The sequence below is a fragment of the Sorex fumeus genome, unplaced genomic scaffold (genome assembly GCF_029834395.1).
Source record: "Sorex fumeus unplaced genomic scaffold, SorFum_2.1 ptg000061l, whole genome shotgun sequence".
In the NCBI taxonomy this organism is placed as follows: domain Eukaryota; kingdom Metazoa; phylum Chordata; class Mammalia; order Eulipotyphla; family Soricidae; genus Sorex; species Sorex fumeus.
This window is the reverse complement of record NW_026606118.1, coordinates 5,085,184-5,107,618: the sequence shown is the minus strand read 5'-3', so window position 1 is coordinate 5,107,618 and position 22,435 is coordinate 5,085,184. Positions and strand designations below refer to the sequence as shown.

Here is a 22,435-nt window from a genome sequence, read left to right as displayed (position 1 = left end):
TTTGTGCTTTACCTCCCCCATGTGCGCTGCATTTCCGAAGTCAGTCTTGATTATTTATAAGCCAAAACTTCTAGTGACTCTGCACTTTGTATTTGAAGTGAATCACTTGCTTTTAATTTCCCATATAGCCTTTTCATATTTTACTGTAGAGCAATGTTCTTTGCTTAAATGCAGAAAGACCATTCGTGCTATGCTGCTAATATCTGGACAGTGATTGACTCTGAAATATTTCTACTCCTGGGCATCCATCATAATTACTTGACTCGGGTAATTACTGGTTGCGATAGTGCCTAACCCTCACATCCCACAAAGGGAGGTCTGGCCATGGGACTGCGATGGACCTGGCAAAGCTACCCCGGCATCAAAATGGGACAGTCTAGAAGAAAGTATGAAAGCATGGTCTTGATGCAAGCCGTTATGACTTAAGAGACAGGACCACCCTGGGGAAGGACAAGCAGAACCAGCCTGAGGAGCTAGTCTGGGATTTACGGTAGAAGTAGAGCAGCCTTGCCTCAGAGCCCAGAGAACTAAGTTTTGGAATCTATATCTCTTACTGTGTTTATCCAAATAACAGCAAGTATTAATGAGAAGTAAACATAATTGTTTAATATGTACAACTAAAGGGAGTGAGAAAAGCAGTATAGATGTCCCTGGGAGACAGAGCTTCCTACGTGAGAATAGCTCCTGCCGAGATGCTTTTTTACCTCTGTAAATAATCAATAACATCTACTTGCAGTCTTATATCTCAAGCTCCTTCAGATGTGCTGTAAGTGTGCTAGCAGCTCTGCATTAAACGGGCCATTTTGACCATCCCTCCATGGTCCCCTGGGGGACCTCTTCTGGGGGAGTCTGGGGAGACGGTTCTCGGCCACTGAATGCACGCGTTGTGCACCCACATTTTGAACTCATAGTAGACAACACGTTTGTGTTTGTACACCTGTCCTCCTAAGTCTCCAATCACATCTGCTTCTGTAACATCTGGAAAGGGTCAACAAGGTATCCTCGAGGTGTCAGTGCCTAGGACAGGCCTGGTGGGCATGACCAAGAAGACCAATGTCAGCCATGAGTCCTCCAATGCCCTGAGCCTGCCTTGAATATTGGGGGTGCAGGGAGACACCCTATTCACGCTTACACCAACAGTGCCCGCAACTCCTCTGGCTTCCAGCTCAGGGCCTCGGGCTTGGAGGGTCCTTCCCATTACCACTGAGGGATTCTGTTGCAGGAAAAGGCCCAGAGAAAGCCCTGGTGTCTGGCCCCAAATGCCACACTCACTACGATATCCACACCACGGCCACGCCTGGTAGAGCCCCAAACACACACGCACACAAGAGCTGGCCAGGCTGCAAGCAGGGCTCGGGGCTCGGGATGTGGGCAGAGGTGGCCTGCCACCTGCACCACGGGCAGAGCCAACCACGACACAAAGGCCTTGTATTTCTTGAAAGTAGTTTTATTATTTCAACAGATCTGATCTGCAGAGCTCACAAGACAACAAGTTCTGCGACTAGAGATGACATAATTTCCACGATTCCCTGCTGGGCCGTGGGCGGCCAATCCCTCCCCTCCGGCGTCCCTAGAAACTTCCCCTCTTCTCCGGGTCCTGCCAGGTTTCATCCATGAAGTTCATGTCCTGGGGTGCTGGGCCCCAATAATTCCCCTGATAAATGTTTGTCTGCGAGGGGTCTGTGCCCAGGTAGGGGGGCTGCAGCGACACCCCTGCCTGCTCTGGGGCAGGGAAGGGCATCTGGATGTCATTCACGGCTTCGGGCCAGCTGACCTGCGTGTCCATCGTTGTGTACGGGAACCTGCCCTCCTTCCACTCGAACGCCGTCAGCCTCCTCTCCACCACCTCGCGGATCAGCACTGCGGAGGACAGGCACGGAGGCCACTGTGAGTGCCCCGGCGGCCCTCCCCGAGAACCCGGACCGCCCGAGTCCCCTCTTCTGACAGAAAGGCAGCGCTGAGCTTCAGGGTCCCTGGGTGCACTGACTGTGAGCGAGCGTCAGATCCCCCCCACCCCCCTTGCAGAGAGCGTCATTTACAGATCAATGCCAGAAGGTCGGGCTCAGCTTGGTCTGTGATGACCAAACTGGAGAAGAGCAGAAACAGCATGGAGGGTAACGCTACGTCTCGTTATACACGAGACACGCCGAAAACCTGAAAACTAAAACTGAAAAACAAGCTAAAAAGACAAGCAACTTTCTGCTATTTATTCTTTCTTCTGAAAGATCCCTCCTCCACCTTCAATTCCTCTGCCCCTCTCGGAGAGCCCGGCAAGCTACCGAGAGGATCTTGCCCCCACGGCAAAGCCTGGCAAGCTCCCCGTGGCGTATTTGATATGTCAAAAACAGTAACAAGTCTCACAATGTTACTGGGCCCGCTGGAGCACATTGACGAACAACGGGAGTACAGTGACAGTGACTGAAAAATCCCAGCGATGATTCTTATTATTTTTGACACAGCTGGTGATGCTAAGACTTACTCCTGGCTCTCTGCACTCAGGGCCCACTCCTGGCTGTCTCGGGGCCATGTGGGGTTCTGGGGGTTGAGCCTGGGTCAGCCAGGAGCTGGGCAAGTACCCTACCCACTGTGCTCTAACTTCCCCTGATATCTCTCCCCTTCCCAGCTATGAGTTTTTTTAAAATTTCCTTTTTGGGCCACACCTGCCAGTGCTCAGGAGTTACTCCTGGCTCTGCACTCAGGAATTACTCTTGGCAGTGCTTGGGGACCAGATGGGATGCCAGGGATCGGGCCTGGGTCGGCTGTGTGTAAGGCAAACGCCATACCGGCTGTACTCTAGCTCTGCCTGCCACCTCCCTGCTTCCCAGCGATAAGTTTTGGATGAAATGAAAAACTTACTGTCCACCACTGTTCTTCCCACTAGTTGGTGCTCCATGGCTTTGTCGACTTCATGCATTAGCCATGGGAAGAAGCCCAGCTCGATATCTAGAAGGCAGTGAACCTCGTTAAGAAGGTTTTGTGGAGTCCTTCTTCCCCACTGTGAATATGTCCATCAGCATGGCCTTCGCACCACAAAATGTGACAGCTCCCTACATGGCAGGCCCCTTCACACCGCAGCTTTGGAGACGGTACTTCCAAAGCCGCGTGACCTCCTCTTGAGTCAAGACCCACAGAAGTAACTTCACAGCTGCAGCTGGAGACGAATCGTGATGGAGGAGCCGGGAGTGGGAAGGATCAGTGTCAGGGAGCAGGACCCCAGTCTGACGCCAGGGAGCCTAGGACTCAGCGATGCTGTTTGGGCAGACCCCAGGGGCTGGCGTGAGCCAAAGCTGACCTGGACAGAGACTGGCAGTTCAGCATCTACCCGGTAGGTTGTAGTGGAGGTCCATTACAATTCATATTTTAATGATTCAGGATAGCTTTGGGGGGCAGGCTTCTAAGTGCAAAATTTCAGAGGGATGATGATGGATTATTATAGACTATGATATTCACTTCTCTAACTTTAATCTGAGGTGAGAATCCAATCGGCAAATTTCTAAGTATCTGTAATGGACTTTTCCAGCAGTTCACTAGAGGCAAGGGGTGCTGGCCTGTGTGACAGGAGCCTGTGGGAGCCCAGGAGGGCAGGCAGTGGGTTAGGGACGCCAGCTGGGGTCAGGCTCCTGGGGAGACAGGCAGTGGGTTAGGGACGCCAGCTGGGGTCAGGCTCCTGGGGGGACAGGCAGTGGGTTAGGGATGCCAGCTGGGGTCAGGCTCCTGGGGGGACAGGCAGTGGGTTAGGGACGCCAGCGGGGGTCAGGCTCCTGGGGGGACAGGCAGTGGGTTAGGGACGCCAGCTGGGGTCAGGCTCCTGGGCCGGCTGGCAGGAGGCGCTGCGCTTCCCCGCTCCCTTCTGCCTCTGAAAGTGGGAATCCTTCTGCAGTATCTACCTCACTCATGGGGTCCTGGGGAAGAACAAACGGTGTCACACCCGCCACGATGACAAATCAACTGTGAAGTCCAGTATAAATGGAGACGAAAGTGCTAGTGACCTGGCCATGAGCTGGGCTGGACCGGAGATGTGGTCAGTGAAACAAACATCCCTGACATTCACCCCAATACTGGAAGCCCTGTGAAACGGAAAGGCTTCGGGGTAAAGCCAGTGTTTCCCAGGGAGCTAGTTCTGGGGGTCTCTTGGGAGGGAAGGTCTGGGTACCTGAAAGGCAGGGGCTGAATTTCCTTTTTCTTATTTCACTTTACCTACAACCCTTGGGCTAAATATCCCTTGCCTGGAAGCTGTAGATGTGAGGGAAAGAATCAAAGTTCCCTACAGCTGCCCACAGGGGAGTCATCCTTGGAAAGGTAAGACACACCCCTTTCGCGCTCATTCTTGCACACACGGTCTCACATTCTGAGGCGCTTTAGGGCCTAATCAATCCGTATTTCCCTCAGAGGAAGTTGAAAGGCTCTCAGCCAGTTTTTTTTCCCCCAAATGTGTGCACCAGAGTCCAGTTCAAAATTAAACTGGGAGAGAGAAGGGACCATTATGACAATGATGGTTGTAAGGGATTGCTCTGGATGGGAGATGTGTGCTGAAAGTGGGCACACGACCAAACATGATGGCCTCTCAGTATCTGTATTGCAAACCATAATGCCTAAGAGGTGGGGGGGAGCGGGGAGAGAGAGGGAAGGAGGGAGAGAGAGAGAGACCGACAGAGAGACAGAGACAGAGACAGACACAGGGACACAGAGACGGAGACAGCGAGAAAGACAGACAGACAGACAAAGAGAAAAGTGCCTGTCAGAGAGGCAGGCTGTTGGTGGGGGGCATGGCAAGAGGGATATGGGGTATTTTGGTGATGGGAAATATACACTGGTGGAGGAAAGGGTGTTGGGACAATGTATGACTGAAACCCAATCATGAAAGCTTCCTATCTCACAGTGATTTAATGAGAGAGAGAGAGAGAGAGAGAGAGAGAGAGAGAGAGAGAGAGAGAGAGAGAGAGAGAGAGATCACAAAGTATGTAAAAAAAACAACATTCTGCTCCCCCTCCCCCCCCCCAAAATTAAACTGGAACTGAGATCAACCTGCACCACGAAGAGGAAGCATATTGGAATGGGGCAGCCCCCCTGGGAGCCCGACCTCTCTCCACGGGGTCATAGAAGTAGCCGGCTTCCCGCAGGCTGTCGAAGACGGAGGGCAGCAGGTCGGCCAGGTAGCGCTGGGTGAAGGCCCGGGCCGCGATCTTCTGCGAGGTCTCGTTCTGCTTGCTGACGATCTGCCACTGCTGCTGCTTGCGGCGCTCCTGAGGGGGGCGGGTGGGTCAGGGTTTGCCAGGGCTAACGCTGCCCCCGCTCTGCCCGGGGCCTGCAACTCTCTCTCTTTCCACTTAAGGCTCATCAGGAGCCTGAATTTCAACAGCCGGCAGCTACTGCACTCAGGAAAGAGATGGCACTTCAAGTGAACATGGCCTCTGGGTCCATTTTCAAGTAAATTACGGGTCCAATCTCAAGCAAAATCTTTCTATCATGCCTCTCTGAGAGTACTGTTAGTATTTTTATTTTTTAACAAATTAATGGTTTGTGGCAAAAGGAATAGGACTTGTTGGAGGCTCGGATGATGGTTAGTCTTTATTTCGGCAATACATTTTCTTTGCATTAAGATGTAGAGTTTTGTTTTGTTAAAGAGTGATTCCTGGGCACTGAGCCAGGGGTAAGCCTGGGCACTGCCAGGGGTGGCCCCCAAACCAAAAGAAAACAAAAGAGGGGGGTGTAGAGTCTAATTCTAGGAATTATTCTATGAAACACTAGTGAGTGGTTCTGGTGTGTCCTTGAGGGTAGAGCGGACCAAGGATCTGGTTCTGCTCAGAGCCAGAGTTCGGGCAGACTGGGCTTCTACTGCCAACCTAACCCACTTGTTCCTTTTGCCTTCCTGCCAATGACTTGCAGCGAGTCAATGTATTTAAGGCTCCATCAGTAAGGCCAGGGTGCATGCAAAGAATTTCATCTAGAACCTTCTGGAAGCTCTACTTGGAGACAATTGTGAAAGGTGAAGTTGCAAACGGCATTTTCAGCTGCATTTGTTAGTGGGAGATATAATAAAAATTATATCCTAATATCCAAGGCCAGGGAAAGCGGGCCAGGAGGACTGGCGGATGGCTGGAAATCAGCACCAGGGCGTGTGGCGGGGTGGAGGGGGGTTAAGACAAGAGGAGGGTCCATTATGACAATAGTACTTGGAAATGATCACTCTGGACAAGGAGTGTTGAAAGCAAGTAAAGAGGGATAGTGATACCCTTTCCGCATCTGTATTGCAAACCATAATGCCTAAAATGAGAGCGAGAGAGAGAAGAAGGTGCCTGCATCCCAGCAGGCTGGGGCGGCCAAGGGTTTGCAGGGGGAAAAGGAAACTAGGGACCCTGGTGCTGGGAAGTTACACTGGTGGGTGTTTGGAACACTGTGACTGAAAACCAGCCAGGAACGGTGTTGTAATGGGGCTATCTCCTGGTGAGTCGATAAAATAAAAATGCTTTTAAAGAAAAGAAAACTGCATTTTTGGCCCAGGAAATTCTACGCTGGGGGCTTCTGGGACCTGTTTGTACAGATCGGCTCTCTGGCCCCTGGCACCGGTGGACCCGCGCCCGCCCGCCCTGTGGAACTGGGTGCAGGGGCACAGGGCGCTGGACCCTTCCCAGGGCCTTGTCCTGGGGGGCGGGGCCGGTACCTTCTCCTCGCGGTGCCGCCGCTCCTGCTCCTCCAGCCGCTGCACCTCGGCCAGCTCGACGTTGCGCATCTCCCGGAAGGCCGACTGGCTGGCCTGCAGCGCCGCCAGCTCCTCCTCCTCCATCACTTCCAGCAGCGCCTGCTCGATGGTCTTGCCCACCAGCACCTCCAACATGGGCCGGACCTCAATGTCAAAGTCGAAGAGCTGCAAGAGCCACCAAAGCAAACCGGAACCGTCAATGCGGTGCCAGGCGCCGCGGGCCGGTACCCAGAGGCGCTAACGGGGCCTTTCTAACCGCGGGTCTCCTGCAGGGGGCCTTGACTGACCCGCTGCAGACAGGTACCTCGTCTGTCTGGATAAAAACCGGGTCGACGCTATAAAGAGAGTCAAATAGACGTTAAAATGAGTGTTCACACTCAGTAATTTGCAGACCAACTTCTGGAACACCAGGACATGGCCTTCCTTATCTCTCATCCTCTCTACCTCTGTTGCTTGACCTTTACTGGATTTGTTTATTGATACAGATGGAAGAACAAGGAATAAAAATAACATTTTTTTGGCGATTTTTTTCTGGCATTCAGAGCATTCATTTCTGGAGTCCACAGGCAGAGACGAACTTCACCTCCACTTACCCCCATGCTTCTAGCTCCCTGGAGCCTTACACCCCAATTAAATCATGTCCATAAACACTGGCGTGTTCAATTTCACATGTGAGCCTAATTCTTTCCACACTGGGCTGAAAATGCATGATTTGAAGGTTATTTCCTCCCCCCCAAATGGATACCTTTACAATAAAAAAACTTTAAAGCAAAATTGTTTATGTGACATTTTCCTTATTTGGCACAAAAATGGCTTATAATCACATATGAAAGCAAGTATGCAAACACACAAAATCAAACTTAAACATCTAAGGATATTTTTAATGATTTTCATTTCTTATCAGCCAAGAAAAACCAGAACATGGTATTTTAAAAACATTTGGCGGTGAGTGAGGGAAATAGTACAATGGGGAAGGCGCTTGCCTTGTACACAGCTGACCCAGGTTCAATCCGTGATATCCCGTATGACATCCCATACGAGCCCGCCAGGAGTAATTCCTGAGTGCAGAGCCAGGAGTAACTCCTGAATATTGCTGGGTGTGGTCCCAAAGCAAACAAACAAAAATTTTTAATTAGAAAAACAAAACAAAACATTGGGCCGAAGTGACAGCACAGTGGGGAGGGTGTTTGCCATGTATATGGCCAACCGGGGTTTGATCCTAACATCCCAGATGGTCCTCGATCCTGCCAGGAGTGATTCCTGAGTGCAGAGTCACAAGAAAATCTTGAGCACTGTGTGCACACACATTGTGTATGACCCCAAAAACAAAAACAATGGAACAAACAAACAAAAAAAACATTTCTTCAATGTTCAGGACATAACTATAAATTCAGGAAGGAATTTAATAGGCAGACTTTCTGTGAAGTGGGTATACTAATCTTTTAAAACTAAACTCGCCACTCAAGAAGATAGAGAGAAGTTGAAACAACGCACCATACCTCTCCTTCTAGTATCTGGGTGGCGACGTCTTTGCCAGTTTTGGCTGGGATGAAGAGTGGTGTTGGTGGTCTGTCCAGAAATGCATCTGTTTGACACTCCATATCAACTTCTATCATACGGTCAGCAATTTCCTCAAGGTATAATTCTATGAGAATAGTATATGCATGGAATTTGAAATTTTGGTCTATTTCAGGTATATCTGTGCATGTGAAACTTCAGCTACTTCAAAATAGAATAAACTGGATCAGTTACACACATCTTAGAATGAGAGTGCTCTAACATGGAGTTCAATTCATATATTAAGTGACTTTATAATTTGGAAGACCAAAGAATCAGATAGTTTGGAACATTTATTGACTCGAGAAAGCAGAGTTTTATATCCGAAAATGAAAGATGAAATCATAAAGATAAGACACAAAATATAACAGGGGGTAGAAAGTTAATAACCTGCTGAGTCCCAAGATAGTAAACATAGGAATGTTTGAAAACTCCTGGATATTCAAAATAATGATGCACTATGCCATATTGCTACTTGATCCTCCTTATAGTCTACCGAGTATAAACAAATTTAGGAAAAACAATTTTAAATAAATGTTAGCAAACAAATTTCACCGGAGTAATAATTTACAAGGGCAGTGTGGTATCATGGGAACCGCAGTCAGATGCTGAGCATTGGACCTAGAGAAATTGGAACCTTAGTTTGTTATCTGTAAGGGGTCATAATTATCCATCACTAGAATATTTACCATGCTGAGACCACTCTCCACATGCATGAAGGTACTGGCAGAGGAACAAAGGCATGCTGATCCCGGGGCTGAGATCTCCAAGCCTGCTCAGATCAGGGCTGAGCATCCTCCATCCAGATCCTCCGAATTCCAGTAGGCAGGGGTCACACCCACTAACTGGCCCCCTGGCGCCGTGTAATCCCATCAACGGCCAAGACTTAGAGCCTATAAAACCCAGCTTCCGGAAGCGGGCGGCCGCATTTGCGGCCGCATGACACCTTATTGTGACATCTTATTATCTCATTCCTACTTTGGACAAACTGGCAGGCTACCGAATGTAACCTGCATACACGGCAGAGTCTGGCAAACTCTCCATGGCGTACCCAATATGCCAAATACCAGTGACAATGATGGGTCTCATTTTCCTAACCCTGAAAGAGCCTTGAATATGGCACCTTTTAAAAAATCTCAGGGCTAGGACGAAGGAGACGTTACTGGGGCCTGCTCGAGGCAATCGACGAATAACAGGATGGTCATGATCATGATCGTGAATATTTACAACAGGGAAGGAGATGCATAGGTAAAGATCTGGCGCAGACTCCCAGATAAGGGAAGTACTCTGAGGGAGACCTGGCACAGACTCCAAGCCAAGAGAAGTGCTCAGCATGGGGACCTGGTGCATATTCCTACCTAAAAGTATTCAGCGGGAGGAACTGGTGCAGATTCCCAGCTAAGGGAAGTACTCAGCAGGTGTCTCTTATTTCAACTGTTTAATACTCAGCTAGCAGGAATCAGTGCTAGAAGTTAACTTGCAGTATTACTGTATTATTAAACACAAACATACACTCACTGCAGACACAGCCTCCAGGAAGGGGAAAAGGAGTGGGTAGTGTTCTTCCTCCTGCCCTTTAACACCCAGAAATTACTTTGAGGAATCTACTTGCCATCAGAAGGTAAAAGGGAATCCTCAAGCGGTGTCACGGTCCAGGAAAACACTAGGCATTGTCTGATTGTCATCAATATTCTAGCAAACACTACAGGCCAGGTTGGTCTCTATAGATGAAGCCATTTGACGAGTGGGGAAAGCCTGACCAGGCTGGGAGGGACGATGTGTAGCCCAGGGAGTGAGCAAAGGGGAGAAAGGGCCAGAGAGGCCCCGCAGGGGAGGGGGCGACTGGGTCTGAATGACCCTACACAGCTCTCTTCTGCTGAACCCAACAGTGGGTTGTGCAGGCAAAAGTGGGTTCACTCCAATTTGAGAACAGAATATATAAACAAGATTAAGGGAATTAAATTGGGCATCAAATTCTTTCTGACATCATTTTGGGGTCATGACTGGTAGTGGTCAGGGGTCACTCTTGGCAGTGCTCAGGGAACAGTGCCAGGCTGGGCCTGGACACCGGGCCTCCAGTATACAAGCTTGGGCACTAGTCATCTGAGCTGCCTCCATGGCCCACAAAATTCTTATTTAAAAACACTCATCTTGGGCTGGAGTGATAACACAGCGGGTAGGGCGTTTGCCTTGCACGCGGCAGACCCGGGTTCAATTCCCAGTATCCCATCTGGTCTCCTGAGCACCGCCAGGAGTAATTCCTGAATGCAGAGCCAGGAGGAACCCCTGTGCATCTCCAGGTGTGACCCAAAAGGCAAAAAAAAAATCTCATCTTGTAGGGTTAGGTTTAGGAAAAGAGAGCCAAGAGAAAGGCAAACCAAACCCTCCTTCTGTTCCTGAGCATGCTCGGTAACACAGTGACGCCTTTGATAAACGGCTTCTCCCATGGGGCAGCTGGGGAGGAGTAGGCGCTGGGAAGGACAGACCAGCAGCACACGGGTGCCAAGGGCACAGCCCCACCTGTCTGGACATCCACGTGTTTTCGGCCCTCCACGGCCTCGGGTGTTTCCGCCTTCAGCTGCTCTACCGCCCGTTTCTGGGCCAGCGTCTTCCTGGAGTCACGGCGCTTTCTGTGAGAACGGACGAGCTCGGGCTGCTTCGGCTAAAGGACAGAAAAGACTTCTCAGACTCGATGATAGGTCCTCACATAACACAGACACCATTCCAAAGCCATGCCCGGAGACCCCCCACCTCCCGGACACTGCTTCCTTCCTGCTTCTCAGCGCCGTGAGCAGCTACTACAGGCACTGTGTCATTGCTGACAAAGCATAAAAGGAACGGAGAACCACTGCAGAATCTGATCTAATAACTTATATTTCTTCTTTCGAATGTTTGTAAAGGAATTCCTCTAAAGCCTAGTTAAATGGATGTACTCATTCGGTTACAGTAAGTTCTAATGGCCAGCTAAGAAGTTGCAATGCATTAGGGCATTTTTTAAAAACTGTAGCACTGTACCACTGTCCTCCCATTGTTATTAATCGATTAGCTCAAGCCGGCCCAGTAACTTCTCCATTGTGAGACTTGTTACTGTTTTTGGCATACCGAATACATCATGGGTAGCTTGCCAGGCCTTGCCATGCGGGCGAGATACTCTTGGTAACTTGCCGGGCTCTCTGAGAGAGGTGGAGGAATCGAACCCGGTCAGCCAGTCTGGCCTTGTGCGAGGCAAATGCCCTACCACTATGCTATTGCTCCAAACTGAATTTCCCTAAAATATATATTATAAAAATATATATTCTCACCCTAACCATAGCACAGCAGGTAGGGCATTTGCCTTGCACAAGGCCAGTCCGGCCAACCCAGGTTCGATTCCTTCGCCCCTCTTGGAGAGCCCGGACAAGCTACTGAGAGTATCTCGCCCACACAGCAAAGCCTGGCAGTTACCCGTGATGTATTCTATAAGCCAAACACAGCAACAGCAAGTCTCACAATGGAGACGTTACTGGGCCTGCTCGAGCAAATCGATGAACAATGGGAGGACAGCGCTATATATTGTCACAAAGAAATATGGTTCTCACAAAGAAAACACCCTCAGTCCAAATGAAGTCAAACTGTGTTCACAACACAAGAGCTGCATGAGCTAAAAGATTAAAATCATTATTATTTACAGTACTTCAGCAACATTTGGAGGTCTTTGATTTCGTTATGTCTACCTCATTTTGGGCTGGAGCGATAGCACAGTGGTAGGGCGTTTGCCTTGCACGTGGTTGACCCGGGTTCAATTCCTCTGTCCCTCTCGGAGAACCCAGCAAGCTACTGAGGGTATCCCACCCACATGGCAGAGCCTGGCAAGCTCCCCGTGGCACACTCGATACACCAAAAACAGTAACAACAAATTTCACAATGGAGACGTTACTGGTGCCCGCTCGAGCAAATTGATGGACAATGGGAGGACGGTGCTACAGTGCAGTGCTACCTCATTTTGTAGCAATTTCTGTAGGGAAGCTGTCTTATCTGAAAGTCGATATAAAAATGATTTGTATGAAAAATTTGAACAACTAAAACACCTAAAGCAAAAAATGTGCTTTAAAGATAAATGTTTTAATTTTTTTGAATTAAGCTTTCTCGAGCGGGCCCAGTAACGTCTCCATTGGAGACTTTGTTGTTACTGTGTCTGGCATATCGAATACGTCACGGGGAGCTTGCCAGGCTCTGCTGTGCGGGCGAGATACTCTCGGTAGCTTGCCGGGCTCTCCGAGAGGGGCGGAGGAATCGAACTCGGGTCGGCCATGTTGGCTGCGTGCAAGGCAAACGCCCTACCGCTGTGCTATCGCTCCTTGAAATTTTTATTTTAGGCACTGTGGTTGACAATACTCTTCTTAATAACAACCAAAAAAAAAAGAGACATATCTTTAACACAATGGCAACTACTATATAAATGCATCTGGTCTTTAAAAGTTGTGGTGGAGCTGGAGTGATAGCACAGCAGGTAGGGCGTTTGCCTTGCACTCAGCTGACCCTGGTTCGAGTCCCAGCATCCCATATGGTCCCCTGAGCACCGCCAGGAGTAATTCCTGAGTGCAAAGCCAGGAGTAACCCCTGTGTGTCACCAGGTGTGACCCAAAAAGCCAAACAAAAAAAGTTGTGGTAAGAGGCTTTTTAATCTTTGTGGTGCTGGGGATCGGACACAGGGCCTCACACATAATGTATGCTCTGTCACTGAGCCTTGACCCCGCTAGGCACTTTATGCATCTTTTCCCCTAAAATCACCACCCTGGCCTTTCCCATGCTGCATGGTACAGGAGGGGGAGGGCTACTGGCTCTGAAGCTCCCGTGCTGCTGCCGCTGCAGCTCAGTCTCCTCTGGACAATGTGCTCCCCCCCTTCCTCCCTCTCCCCCTTCCCTCCCCTCCCCTTCCCTTTCCCTCTCCCTCTCGGGGCTTGCATGCAGAAACACATCCGGGGCTAATATGAAGCCGAACCAATAATGACAGAACAGCCTGCCTCTGCACGAGCATCGCTCCACTGCCGTATAATCACAGTGCAACCAGACTACCCATACTTCCATCTTTCTATTGTAGCACATAGCACCGTCCTCCCGTTGTTCACTGATTTGCTCGAGCGGGCCCAGTAATGTCTCCATTGTGAGACTTGTTGTTACTGTGTTTGGCATATTGAATACGTCACGGGTAGCTTGCCAAGCTCTGCTGTGCGGGCGGGATATTCTCGGTAGCTTGCCAGGCTCTCCGAGAGGGACGGAGGAATCAAACCTGGGTCAGCCACATGCAAGGCAAACACCCTACCCGCTGTGTTGGCTACATCTGGCAGAGCTCCTGTCTCTGTGCTCAACCATCTACCATATTTCATGCTCGAGATCTAACTGCGGTCGGCTGCAAGCAAGGCAAACACCTTAACCCCTATTTTACCTCTCGGACCCCACTAATATCATTTTGGGATTGCTACATAAAGACTTTTGGTGTGTGTCATCTACATTATTATAAGCATCCTACTTGATTTATTTCCATTTGATATAGCAGCCACACTTGGAGGGACTTGGGGTCTGGGGCTACTCCTGCACCGCTGGGGAGAGGGATGCAGTGTCAGGAATTGCACTCAGATCCTCACCCATGCAAGGCTGGCACTTGGGACCTTGTGCTAACTCCCCAGTACCCTTACCCATACCCCATCTGAATTTATTTTTGTATGTGGCAAAAGGTTTAGATCACAGTTCACCGAATTATATTTTTTTATATTGAGACATCCAATCACATCACACTAGCACTATTTGCTAAAAATTCAAACGTTCTCTTCTTTCTTTTCTCCCTTTGCAAAAATTCAGTTGTGTATTTTTGTGCTGGTTAATTTCTGAGTTCTCTATTCTGTTTCATTGGTCCATGCATTTAATCCTCCATCAGTAATACCTTATATTGATACGATTAATAATATCATAGACAGTCTTAACTTTGGGCAGAGTGGTTGATTCTCCCACTCCTTTATTCCTTTGTCCCTCCTCATACACTCATAATGAGCTCGCTTAGCTTTATATAAATCACAATTTTGAAAGAAATCACGTTATACATTTATACATCAATTGCAAGAGAATTAGCAGTTTTACTGGGATCACAACAAACACAACAATCCCGTTATTGGTCGATTGCCTCGAGCAGGCCCCAGTAACGTCTCCTTCGTCCTAGCCCTGAGATTTTTTTTTAAAAGTGCCATATTCAAGGCTCTTTCAGAGTTAGGAGAATGAGACCCATCATTGTTACTGGTATTTGGCATATTGGGTACGCCACGGGGAGTTTGCCAGCCTCTGCCGTGTGGGCAGGCTACATTCGGTAGCCTGCCAGTTTGTCCCAGTCTTATTTACTGGGATAAATTTTCTAATTCATGCCCAGATTATCTTTCCATTTATTTACAACAAACTGTATTTTTTATGCTTTTTGGGTCACACCTAGCAACACACAGGGGTTACTCCTAGTTTTGCACTCAAGAATTACTCCTGGCAGTGCTTGGGGGACCATATAGGATGCGGGGAATCAAACCCAGGTTGGCCGCGTACAAGGCAAATGCCCTACCCACTGTACTATTGCTCCAGCCCCTCTAATTTTTACTTTGCATATTCTTACACGTTGTTCTAAGATCTAATAATCCAGTTGACTGTTTTTTGGGGGCTGGGGCACATCCAGTAGTGCTCAGGGTTTACTCCTGCTTTGTGCTCAGAAATCACCCCGGGGCCAACTTGGGGGACTATATGGGGTGCCGGGAGTGAAACCTAGGTTAACTACATGCAAGGCAAGTGCTAACCAGTCCTAGCTTGAAAGAAAGAAAGAAAGAGAGAGAGAGAGAGAGAGAGAGAGAGAGAGAGAGAGAGAGAGAGAGAGAAAGAAAGAAAGACTGTGATTTACAAATTCATATAATCCAGACGTTTTAGGCACTCAGTGTTCCAGTCCCACCGGCAGTGTGCCCTCCCTTCCACCACTGTCCTCAGTTTCCCACCCACGCTCCAAACCTGCCCCCTTAGCGGGCACCAAAACGTTTACTTCATATTTCTTGTTACCCAAAAAATGGGCAATTGAATTATCAGCAAATAGAGAAGGTAAAGGCCCTCCCGTTGATCATCGATTTGCTCGAGCGGGCCCAGTAACGTCTCCATTGGAGACTTTGTTGTTACTGTGTCTGGCATATCGAATACTCTCGGTAGCTTGCCAGGCTCTCCGAGAGGGGCGGAGGAATCGAACTCGGGTCGGCCATGTTGGCCGCTTGTAAGGCAAACGCCCTACCCGCTGTGCTATCACTCCAGCCCTAGCAAATAGAGAAATAAAAGTCAATTTGTGATCATTGTTATATTTCACATTGGTGTTACTAAAGTCATTGAGGATTTACTGGCTGGTGATTGGCACGAGCTGAGCCTTCTGTCATTGTTTAGACTCACTGAGCTTCAGAGGCTTCTCTGCAACATTCCCACCAAATTTGCTGGGCTCCTACTGGGCTGCCAGAACTGTGAAGCACAGAGGAGGTGGTGACGGCTGCATTCCCATGTCCACCTTTGTTCCTGTGTCACTCGCAAGTCCACCCTCACAGGTCCTAAGCGCCTCCAGGTGGGGCTGAAGCACACTCTCACTCCGATGCAGTTTCCAGGTGCTGTTGACCTACCCTGCTTCAGAGCCGTGAATTGCCCATCTACCACCATGGAATGTTTGCCTCTTAAATGCTGGTGAGTGCTCATTCATGAATGGGACTCTGTTTTATTTCAGTGCCAAGAGACCAGCACTTGTAACATCACACAGATGACTAACATTTGGATCTGAGGCTTCTGGCTAGGACGTAAAATTCAGTAAATTCTTGTTGAGTGAATTAAAGAAGCTGATTCAGATTTGTGGGTTAAATTAAGACTCTAGAACACCCCCCTCCAGAAAAACAAAAAATAAATTAATTAATGTAAGGGACAGGCCCAAAAATGGACTACCACCAGAATTAATTTAGCTTATGTCTCTCGGAGAGCCCGGCAAGCTACCGAGAGTATTCCATATGCCAGACACAGTAACAACAAAGTCTCCAATGGAGACGTTACTGGGCCCGCTCGAGCAAATCGACGATCAACGGGAGGGCCTTTACCTTTACCTTACCTTAGCTTAATAGGAACCTGCATTGCAAAATAACTTGTTTTTCAAGGAACAGGTCTAGATAAGCTTTTTCAGATCCGCTTTATAGGAGCCTGCACTGCAAAATAGCTGGTTTTTCTGCCCCTGAGCAAGGAATTCAGATACAGGTACTCGAAGGGTGGGGGTCAGACCAGATAACCGGATGTCTCTCACAAGACCCATGTTGCAAGACCCAGGACTGCCTTAAACACCTGCCAGTTCCTAAGCACCGACGCAAAATGCTGATCTTTAAACTATAGGCTAAGGAGTGATGTACTGTTAAATGGATTGGTTAAGAAAGCATATGTTGTTACAAATCTATTGGCTATGAAATGCGCGGGCTTTGCTGTAACGGCCAGTGAAGGCCTATATAAGATCCCCTTTGAAGAAGTTCGGGGTCTTGCCTCACCTAACTGACCTGCGTGTCTGTGTAGGCGGCTTGACCCTGGCTAGCCAGTCTTACAATAAACCTTGCTTGCTGTTTGCAGTCTCTGGAGTCTCTTTGTCGTTAAAGGGAGATCACGATCAGCGCCCTAACAATTAAGACTCTCGAATAACTTAAATCTGAACACCTCAGACCTATGTGGTCTGTGATCAGCTTGAAGGTGATCATTTCCACAGAAAAACTAAGAGTTTAGAAACTTTTCGATGTTTCCAGAGTTTTGCTAATTCCAGTAAAAACCAAGGCCTCATCTTTTTCAGGGATGATTTTCAAATGTGCTAAAACACACATGACATAACACTCACGTCTGCCACATGGTCAGAGCTCACAGTCAGCAGCTCTGGAGACACTACACGTCCATTCCGGGAAGACAATTCAGCACAATTTGCATCTCTCCCTGCTCAATGACACTCCCTGCTCTCCTGGGCCCTGGCAACCATTTCATGCCAGTATTCCATATGTCTCTTTGGGCAAGTTTCATTTCTACAGTAATTCCTCTTTATTCTATTTTAGTAAGCATTTCTGTCTTCAAGAGATCGAAATAAGGATGCAAGGCCATCTCAGGCCCCATCCCAGGCTGTTTGAGTGACTTTGCCCTTGTATGATACCACTTACCTCGGGCAGTGTCTGAAGTGCATAAGTGTTGCCTCGGACCACCCTTCGATCATACATTATGTTCCCGAATCTCATGGGTTCATCAGATCTGCAACACAGCAGATACTCAATAGCGACCATAATAGAGAGTTGGTAACTATGAAGTCAACTATTTGCTGATTTGTTTTCTTTTGGGGCCACATGAGGCAGTGCTCTGGGCTTACATCTGGCTCTGCACTGAGAGTTACTCCTGGTGGTGCTTGGGGGACTTCCTAGGATGCTGGGGATCGAACCTCAGTTGGCCAGGTGCAAGGCAAACACCCTACCCACTCTACTACTGATCTGGCTTAAAGTAGACTAAGATAAAATTGTTCAAGAGAACAAAGTTTTATTTTAGCACATTCCATAAAATCTGGAACTATTACAGGGTTACTTTTCATGGAACATTTATTATATGCCCAGCCCTTTAAATACTTTATTCACTGTTCATAATAAGCTTCATTATTGTATTTATGCTTAGGGGGGCTGGAGTGATAGTACAGCGGGTAGGGCATTTGCCTTGCACACAGCTGACCTGGATTCGATTCCTCCACCCCTCTCGGGAGAGCCCGGCAAGCTACCAAGAGTATCTCGCCCACACGGCAAAGCCTGGCAAGCTCCCCGTGATGTATTCGATATACCAAAAGCAGTAACAGCAGGTCTCACAATTTGTTGTGAGACATTACTGGTGCCCGCTTGAGCAAATCGATGAACAACGGGAGGACAGTGCTACAGTGCTACATGCTTAGGGACCAGGATTGCTACTTGACAGAAGAGGAAGCAGAATTCAGGCAGGGAGTTACCTAGCAATCACCTAGCAAGGAGAAGTCAGAGCCGAAGACCCATTAGACTCCAAACAGGCAAGTGTGAAAGGGCCTGTCTGGAATAGTGTCTGCTGAGAGGGCTCAACCCCCTGCTCCCCAGGCCTTAGATTCCAAAACTGAGATCACCAAGAGGGGGAGACAGCGTGGGGTGAGGTGGGACAGTGGAGGCACTTTGAGCACTTTGAAGGGTTGTGTACACCAAAGCCCCAATTATCCTCACTGTCGAAAACCTCTTACCCGCACTATAATAATCATTACAGGAAACTCTGCTTCAAGGATTTGAATGTTAAATGACTAGAAGAACCAGGCTTTAAAAAATTAGTCAATTTTCTTACTGTTCTTCCACTTCAATGATTTTAAAAAGACCGTTTGAAATGTTAACCAAAGTTTAATTCCAGAGATCAGCAGTGGGAAAGAATCATTATTTCCCCTTCTAAGTTCTCTCACTGATCTCCTGCTTTAAAACTAAATCTGGGTGAGGGCCAACAGCAGTACCTACCTGATGGGAAATAATTTGGGGGTGAGCTTGCAGCTCATCATCATCTGTGGAAGCCACTAGGGGCGCACTGTCTCCTTGCTGATTACAAACCGGCTTTGCTTGACTCTAGTCGGCCTGGACAGCTTGGCCGGGCTGGTCCGTCCCTGAGCACCTGGCTTCTTCTCTGTGACAGCACTTGGTGTTTTCCTGCTGCCTGTCCTGTTCATGGGAGGGTTGCTCAGGGCTCAGCCCACTCTGGCCCATGGTGGACCTCATCTCTTCTCAAGGCCTCATTTATGCTGCAGCCTAACCAGTGTTTCTCTTGTTTTGGAGGGAGGGTTGGGCCAGGCCGGCCGTGCTTGAGGCTCACTCCTGTCTCTCTGTGCTGAGGGGTTACTCCTGGGCACTGCTTATATGGCGCTGGGGATTGAATTGAGCAGGCAGCATGCAAAGCAAGGGTCTTATCCCCTGTACTTATTTTTGGTACCATATTATGTGTATTTTATTTGCTTAAGTAATCGTGACTTTTGTAAATTGAAAACCACCAGTAAGAATAATTTATTATTATTATTATTATTATTATATTTTGTTTGGGGGGCCATATTTTCTGTGATCAGACCTTGCTCTTGGAGATGCTCTGGGGGCCACATGTGGTAACAGGATCAAACCTCAGTTGCCTACTATACTATCTCTTTACCCCAGGATGATTTTAAAAAATTGAATACACACACTGCTTCCAATAGCTTGAACTGAATCAACAGATTACTTATATATCTGCACTGCACTGCACTGTCCTCTCGTTGTTCATTGATTTGCTCGAGCGGGCCCAGTAACGTCTCCATCGTGAGACTTCTTGTTACTATGTTTGGCATATTGAATACATCATGGGGTGCTTGCCAGGCTTTGCCATGCGGGCAAGATACTCTCAGTATATATGTATATAAATGTATCAACTAACTTAAAAGCATATTCTTAATGACATATATAAATATATCAACTAACTTAAAAACACATTCTTAATCACATATATAAATATATCAGCTAACTTAAAAACACATTCTTAATGACTTCTCTTTCATCTCTTTGTCTGAACCCAACTACTCAAAAGCACCAGAATGAGTTTTTTCTAAGAGTTAAATTGAGGCCTTTATTGAAAAAAATTGGAAAAAGGTCTTTAGAATATAAATACCTTCTTCTCAAATGCAAATTTTTAATTTTTTCAAAAAATAAAAATGTATTAATTTAAATGAGTCTATTTTTTTAAAAAAACACACCACATTTTGTCCAAATAAGGTAATTATTAATTTTAGATTCCGTGATTAAAATAAGCGCTGCGTGACAAGGCCGCATGTCCATCAAGAACTGGAAGATTTGGGAGGAGACTGTCGACTCTTGACAACTCTGCTGGCCCCAAAATTGGGACTTTTCTGGAAAGAACTTTAAGACAACACTAAAGCGTGCTTGAACGGCTGCAACTGCTCGCTGCTGTGAAGTGGGATTTGGGGTGCAGCCGGTGGAAAGCGTGGCGCCCCTTGAGACAGGCTGCGGCGGCACTGGCCAGGGTCCCCGTGCCTTGGGGTCTGCGGGGAAGGACGCAGGCGGCCTCGGAGCATCGCGTACCAGGACGGGCCGAGCCAGGCGCCAGGGGCTCAATCAAACCTGGGGACAGCGGCGGCTCCAGCGCCCGCTGTCATTTAGGTCTGCACGCCTGGATCAGCGAAAGGGGGTCCTCCTCCCGCGTCCCTGGGGGGCACCGCAGAGCGCAGGGCAGGGCAGGGCAGGGCAGGGCGGCGGCGCGGAGGGGAGCGGGCGCGGGGACCCCGGGGCGGCGTGTCACTCACTCCAGCAGGTCCTCCCGGTAACGGGCCCGCTGGCACGGCAGCACCCGCGGCCGGCTGGTGAAGGTGTAGGTGCCCATGGCCCGAGAGGAGCGGTCGGGTCCGCGTCGGGACCACCGGGTTCGAAGCTCGGCTTGGAAGCGGGGGTCGCCCGGGCGCCCGGGGAAGCGGAGCAGGCTCGGGAGGGACGCGGGCCGGGGATTCCGCCGCCTCGGGAGCCGCGACGCGGGGCTGGCGCCGCCGCGGGGTGCCCGGAGCCCGCCAGCGGCGTGCCCAGCGGTTGCCTAGCAACCCCGAGTGCCGCCTGGGGGCGGGGCCTCCGGGCCGGGCTGGGGGCGGGGCCTCGGCACGTCCGGCATTGGCTCCGCCCACCGCGCTTCCGAGGAGGCGGACGCGCCTGCGCGGTGAGCGCCGAGGCCGTGCAGGTGGGCGGGCGGCGGCCGACTGGGCTTTTATTTCAGTCCTGGCGCGGTTGCCGGGCGGGAGGGGCGCCTTCCTCTCCCGCCCAACGTGCTCCTTGCACCTCCGCGTCCTCAGCTGTTGCTCCCCGCAGCACCGCTGCCGCGGCTCACCCCCGCGACCACACACACACACACACACACACACACAGTGGCCCGTTGTTGTAACTCCAGGAGAATCTGATTTGCAGAAGGGCCCTGGCGCGTGTTTGCATTTGCATTTGTTCTGTATTTGCATTTCCGCCTCTTGCTGCCCGAGATCCTGGTTCTGCAGCGCCGCAGCCTCAGCGTCATCCCCAGCGAGTTAAGGCTTCCGTGCCTCATTTCCCTAATCCGTCAAACTGGGATAATAGAAGTTGTCATTGGGGTTTATCACGGGGATTACAAGCATGCATTGATGTAGATCAGCTTTGAGGTAGGCCTGGCCTTAAGTTCTAGAACCTGCCTGTGCTTTGAAGCCGCTGGCCTGAAGAAGGTGTAGGCTTTCACAAGTACCGCGTGAAGATTTTAGGGCCAGCTACTTTGGAGGGTATTTATCAGTAAGGGTGGTAGCAGGAGGAAAGCTGGGTGCAGAGAAAGTGCCAATCGCTGGAGGCCAGAACAGATGATGTAGCAGAGGGTGGGGGCAAGATGGGGCCTACCCTTACATGAGTGGAGGGTCTGGCGTAAGGCCCTGCTGCTGTTAAGAGTCCGGAGTCAACCACCCTCAAGGACAGGGAGCAGAGTCGATAATGCAAATCCCAGAGCAGTGCACTGTCCTGTAGCACTGTTCTCCCATTGTTCATTAGTTTGCTCCAGCGGGCCCAGTAGCGGCACCACTGTGCTGGCATATCTGTTACTGTGCTTGGCATATCGAATACGTCACAGGGAGCTTGCCAGGCTTTGCCATGCAGCAGCTTGCAAATCCCATAGTGAGGTTTATTGTTCCAGCTAGCTGGGGTCCATGTATCCGCACCAGTGCAGCGAGTTTCAACAAGGACCCCCGAGCACTAGGTTCAGCAAGTTCTTATACTTTTATTTTGGCAAGTCAGCATTACTCAGCAAATTTCTATTACCTATAGAATACACCTATTTTTGTTGTTGTTTTGGCCTGCCACATCCAGCCCACTCCCTGACCGTTAGATTCCCGTCCGGAGACCTCTTCTCATTCCCGGGATGTGATCTTTGATAAAATCATCTGGCTTTTCTGCCTCTCTTGCTCTTGGAGGCGGCATAAGTCACTCAAAGGCCCCAAAGCCTGCCATGGCAGTTCTCCGGCTAAGCGGGTCCTACCAGTGCTTGGACCACATTCCATCTGACCTGGTGAGAGAGGTTCTTTTGCTTCTTTCTGTTTTATTTATTTATTTATTTATTTTTGCTTTT

At 49.2% G+C, this 22,435-nt stretch overlaps 1 protein-coding gene across 1 annotated transcript; it reads right to left on the bottom strand.

Moving 5' to 3' along the window:
* Positions 1–1,570: 1,570 nt before the first annotated feature.
* RSPH3 (radial spoke head 3) lies at positions 1,571–21,367 on the bottom strand. The gene is made up of 9 exons (XM_056126313.1): positions 21,224–21,367; positions 20,619–20,899; positions 17,458–17,545; positions 10,778–10,919; positions 8,200–8,345; positions 6,662–6,865; positions 5,081–5,243; positions 2,857–2,943; positions 1,571–1,860 (listed from the first exon to the last, which is right to left on the bottom strand). Exons 1-9 carry the CDS (start codon positions 21,365–21,367, stop codon positions 1,571–1,573), a joined length of 1,545 nt encoding a protein of 514 aa, XP_055982288.1.
* Positions 21,368–22,435: the final 1,068 nt, after the last annotated feature.

What these genes read in the sequence shown, in the direction of transcription:
- RSPH3 (XM_056126313.1), bottom strand. Translation starts at nt 21,367, where the DNA reads ATGACGCTGAGGCTGCGGCGCTGCAGAACCAGGATCTCGGGCAGCAAG. An exon ending in TACCGGGAGGACCTGCTGGA is followed by an intron (nt 17,546 to 20,618) that starts GTGAGTGACACG and finishes GCTGTGTTGCAG; the next exon opens with ATCTGATGAACCCATGAGAT. An exon ending in ACACGTGGATGTCCAGACAG is followed by an intron (nt 8,346 to 10,777) that starts GTGGGGCTGTGC and finishes CTATTCTCATAG; the next exon opens with AATTATACCTTGAGGAAATT.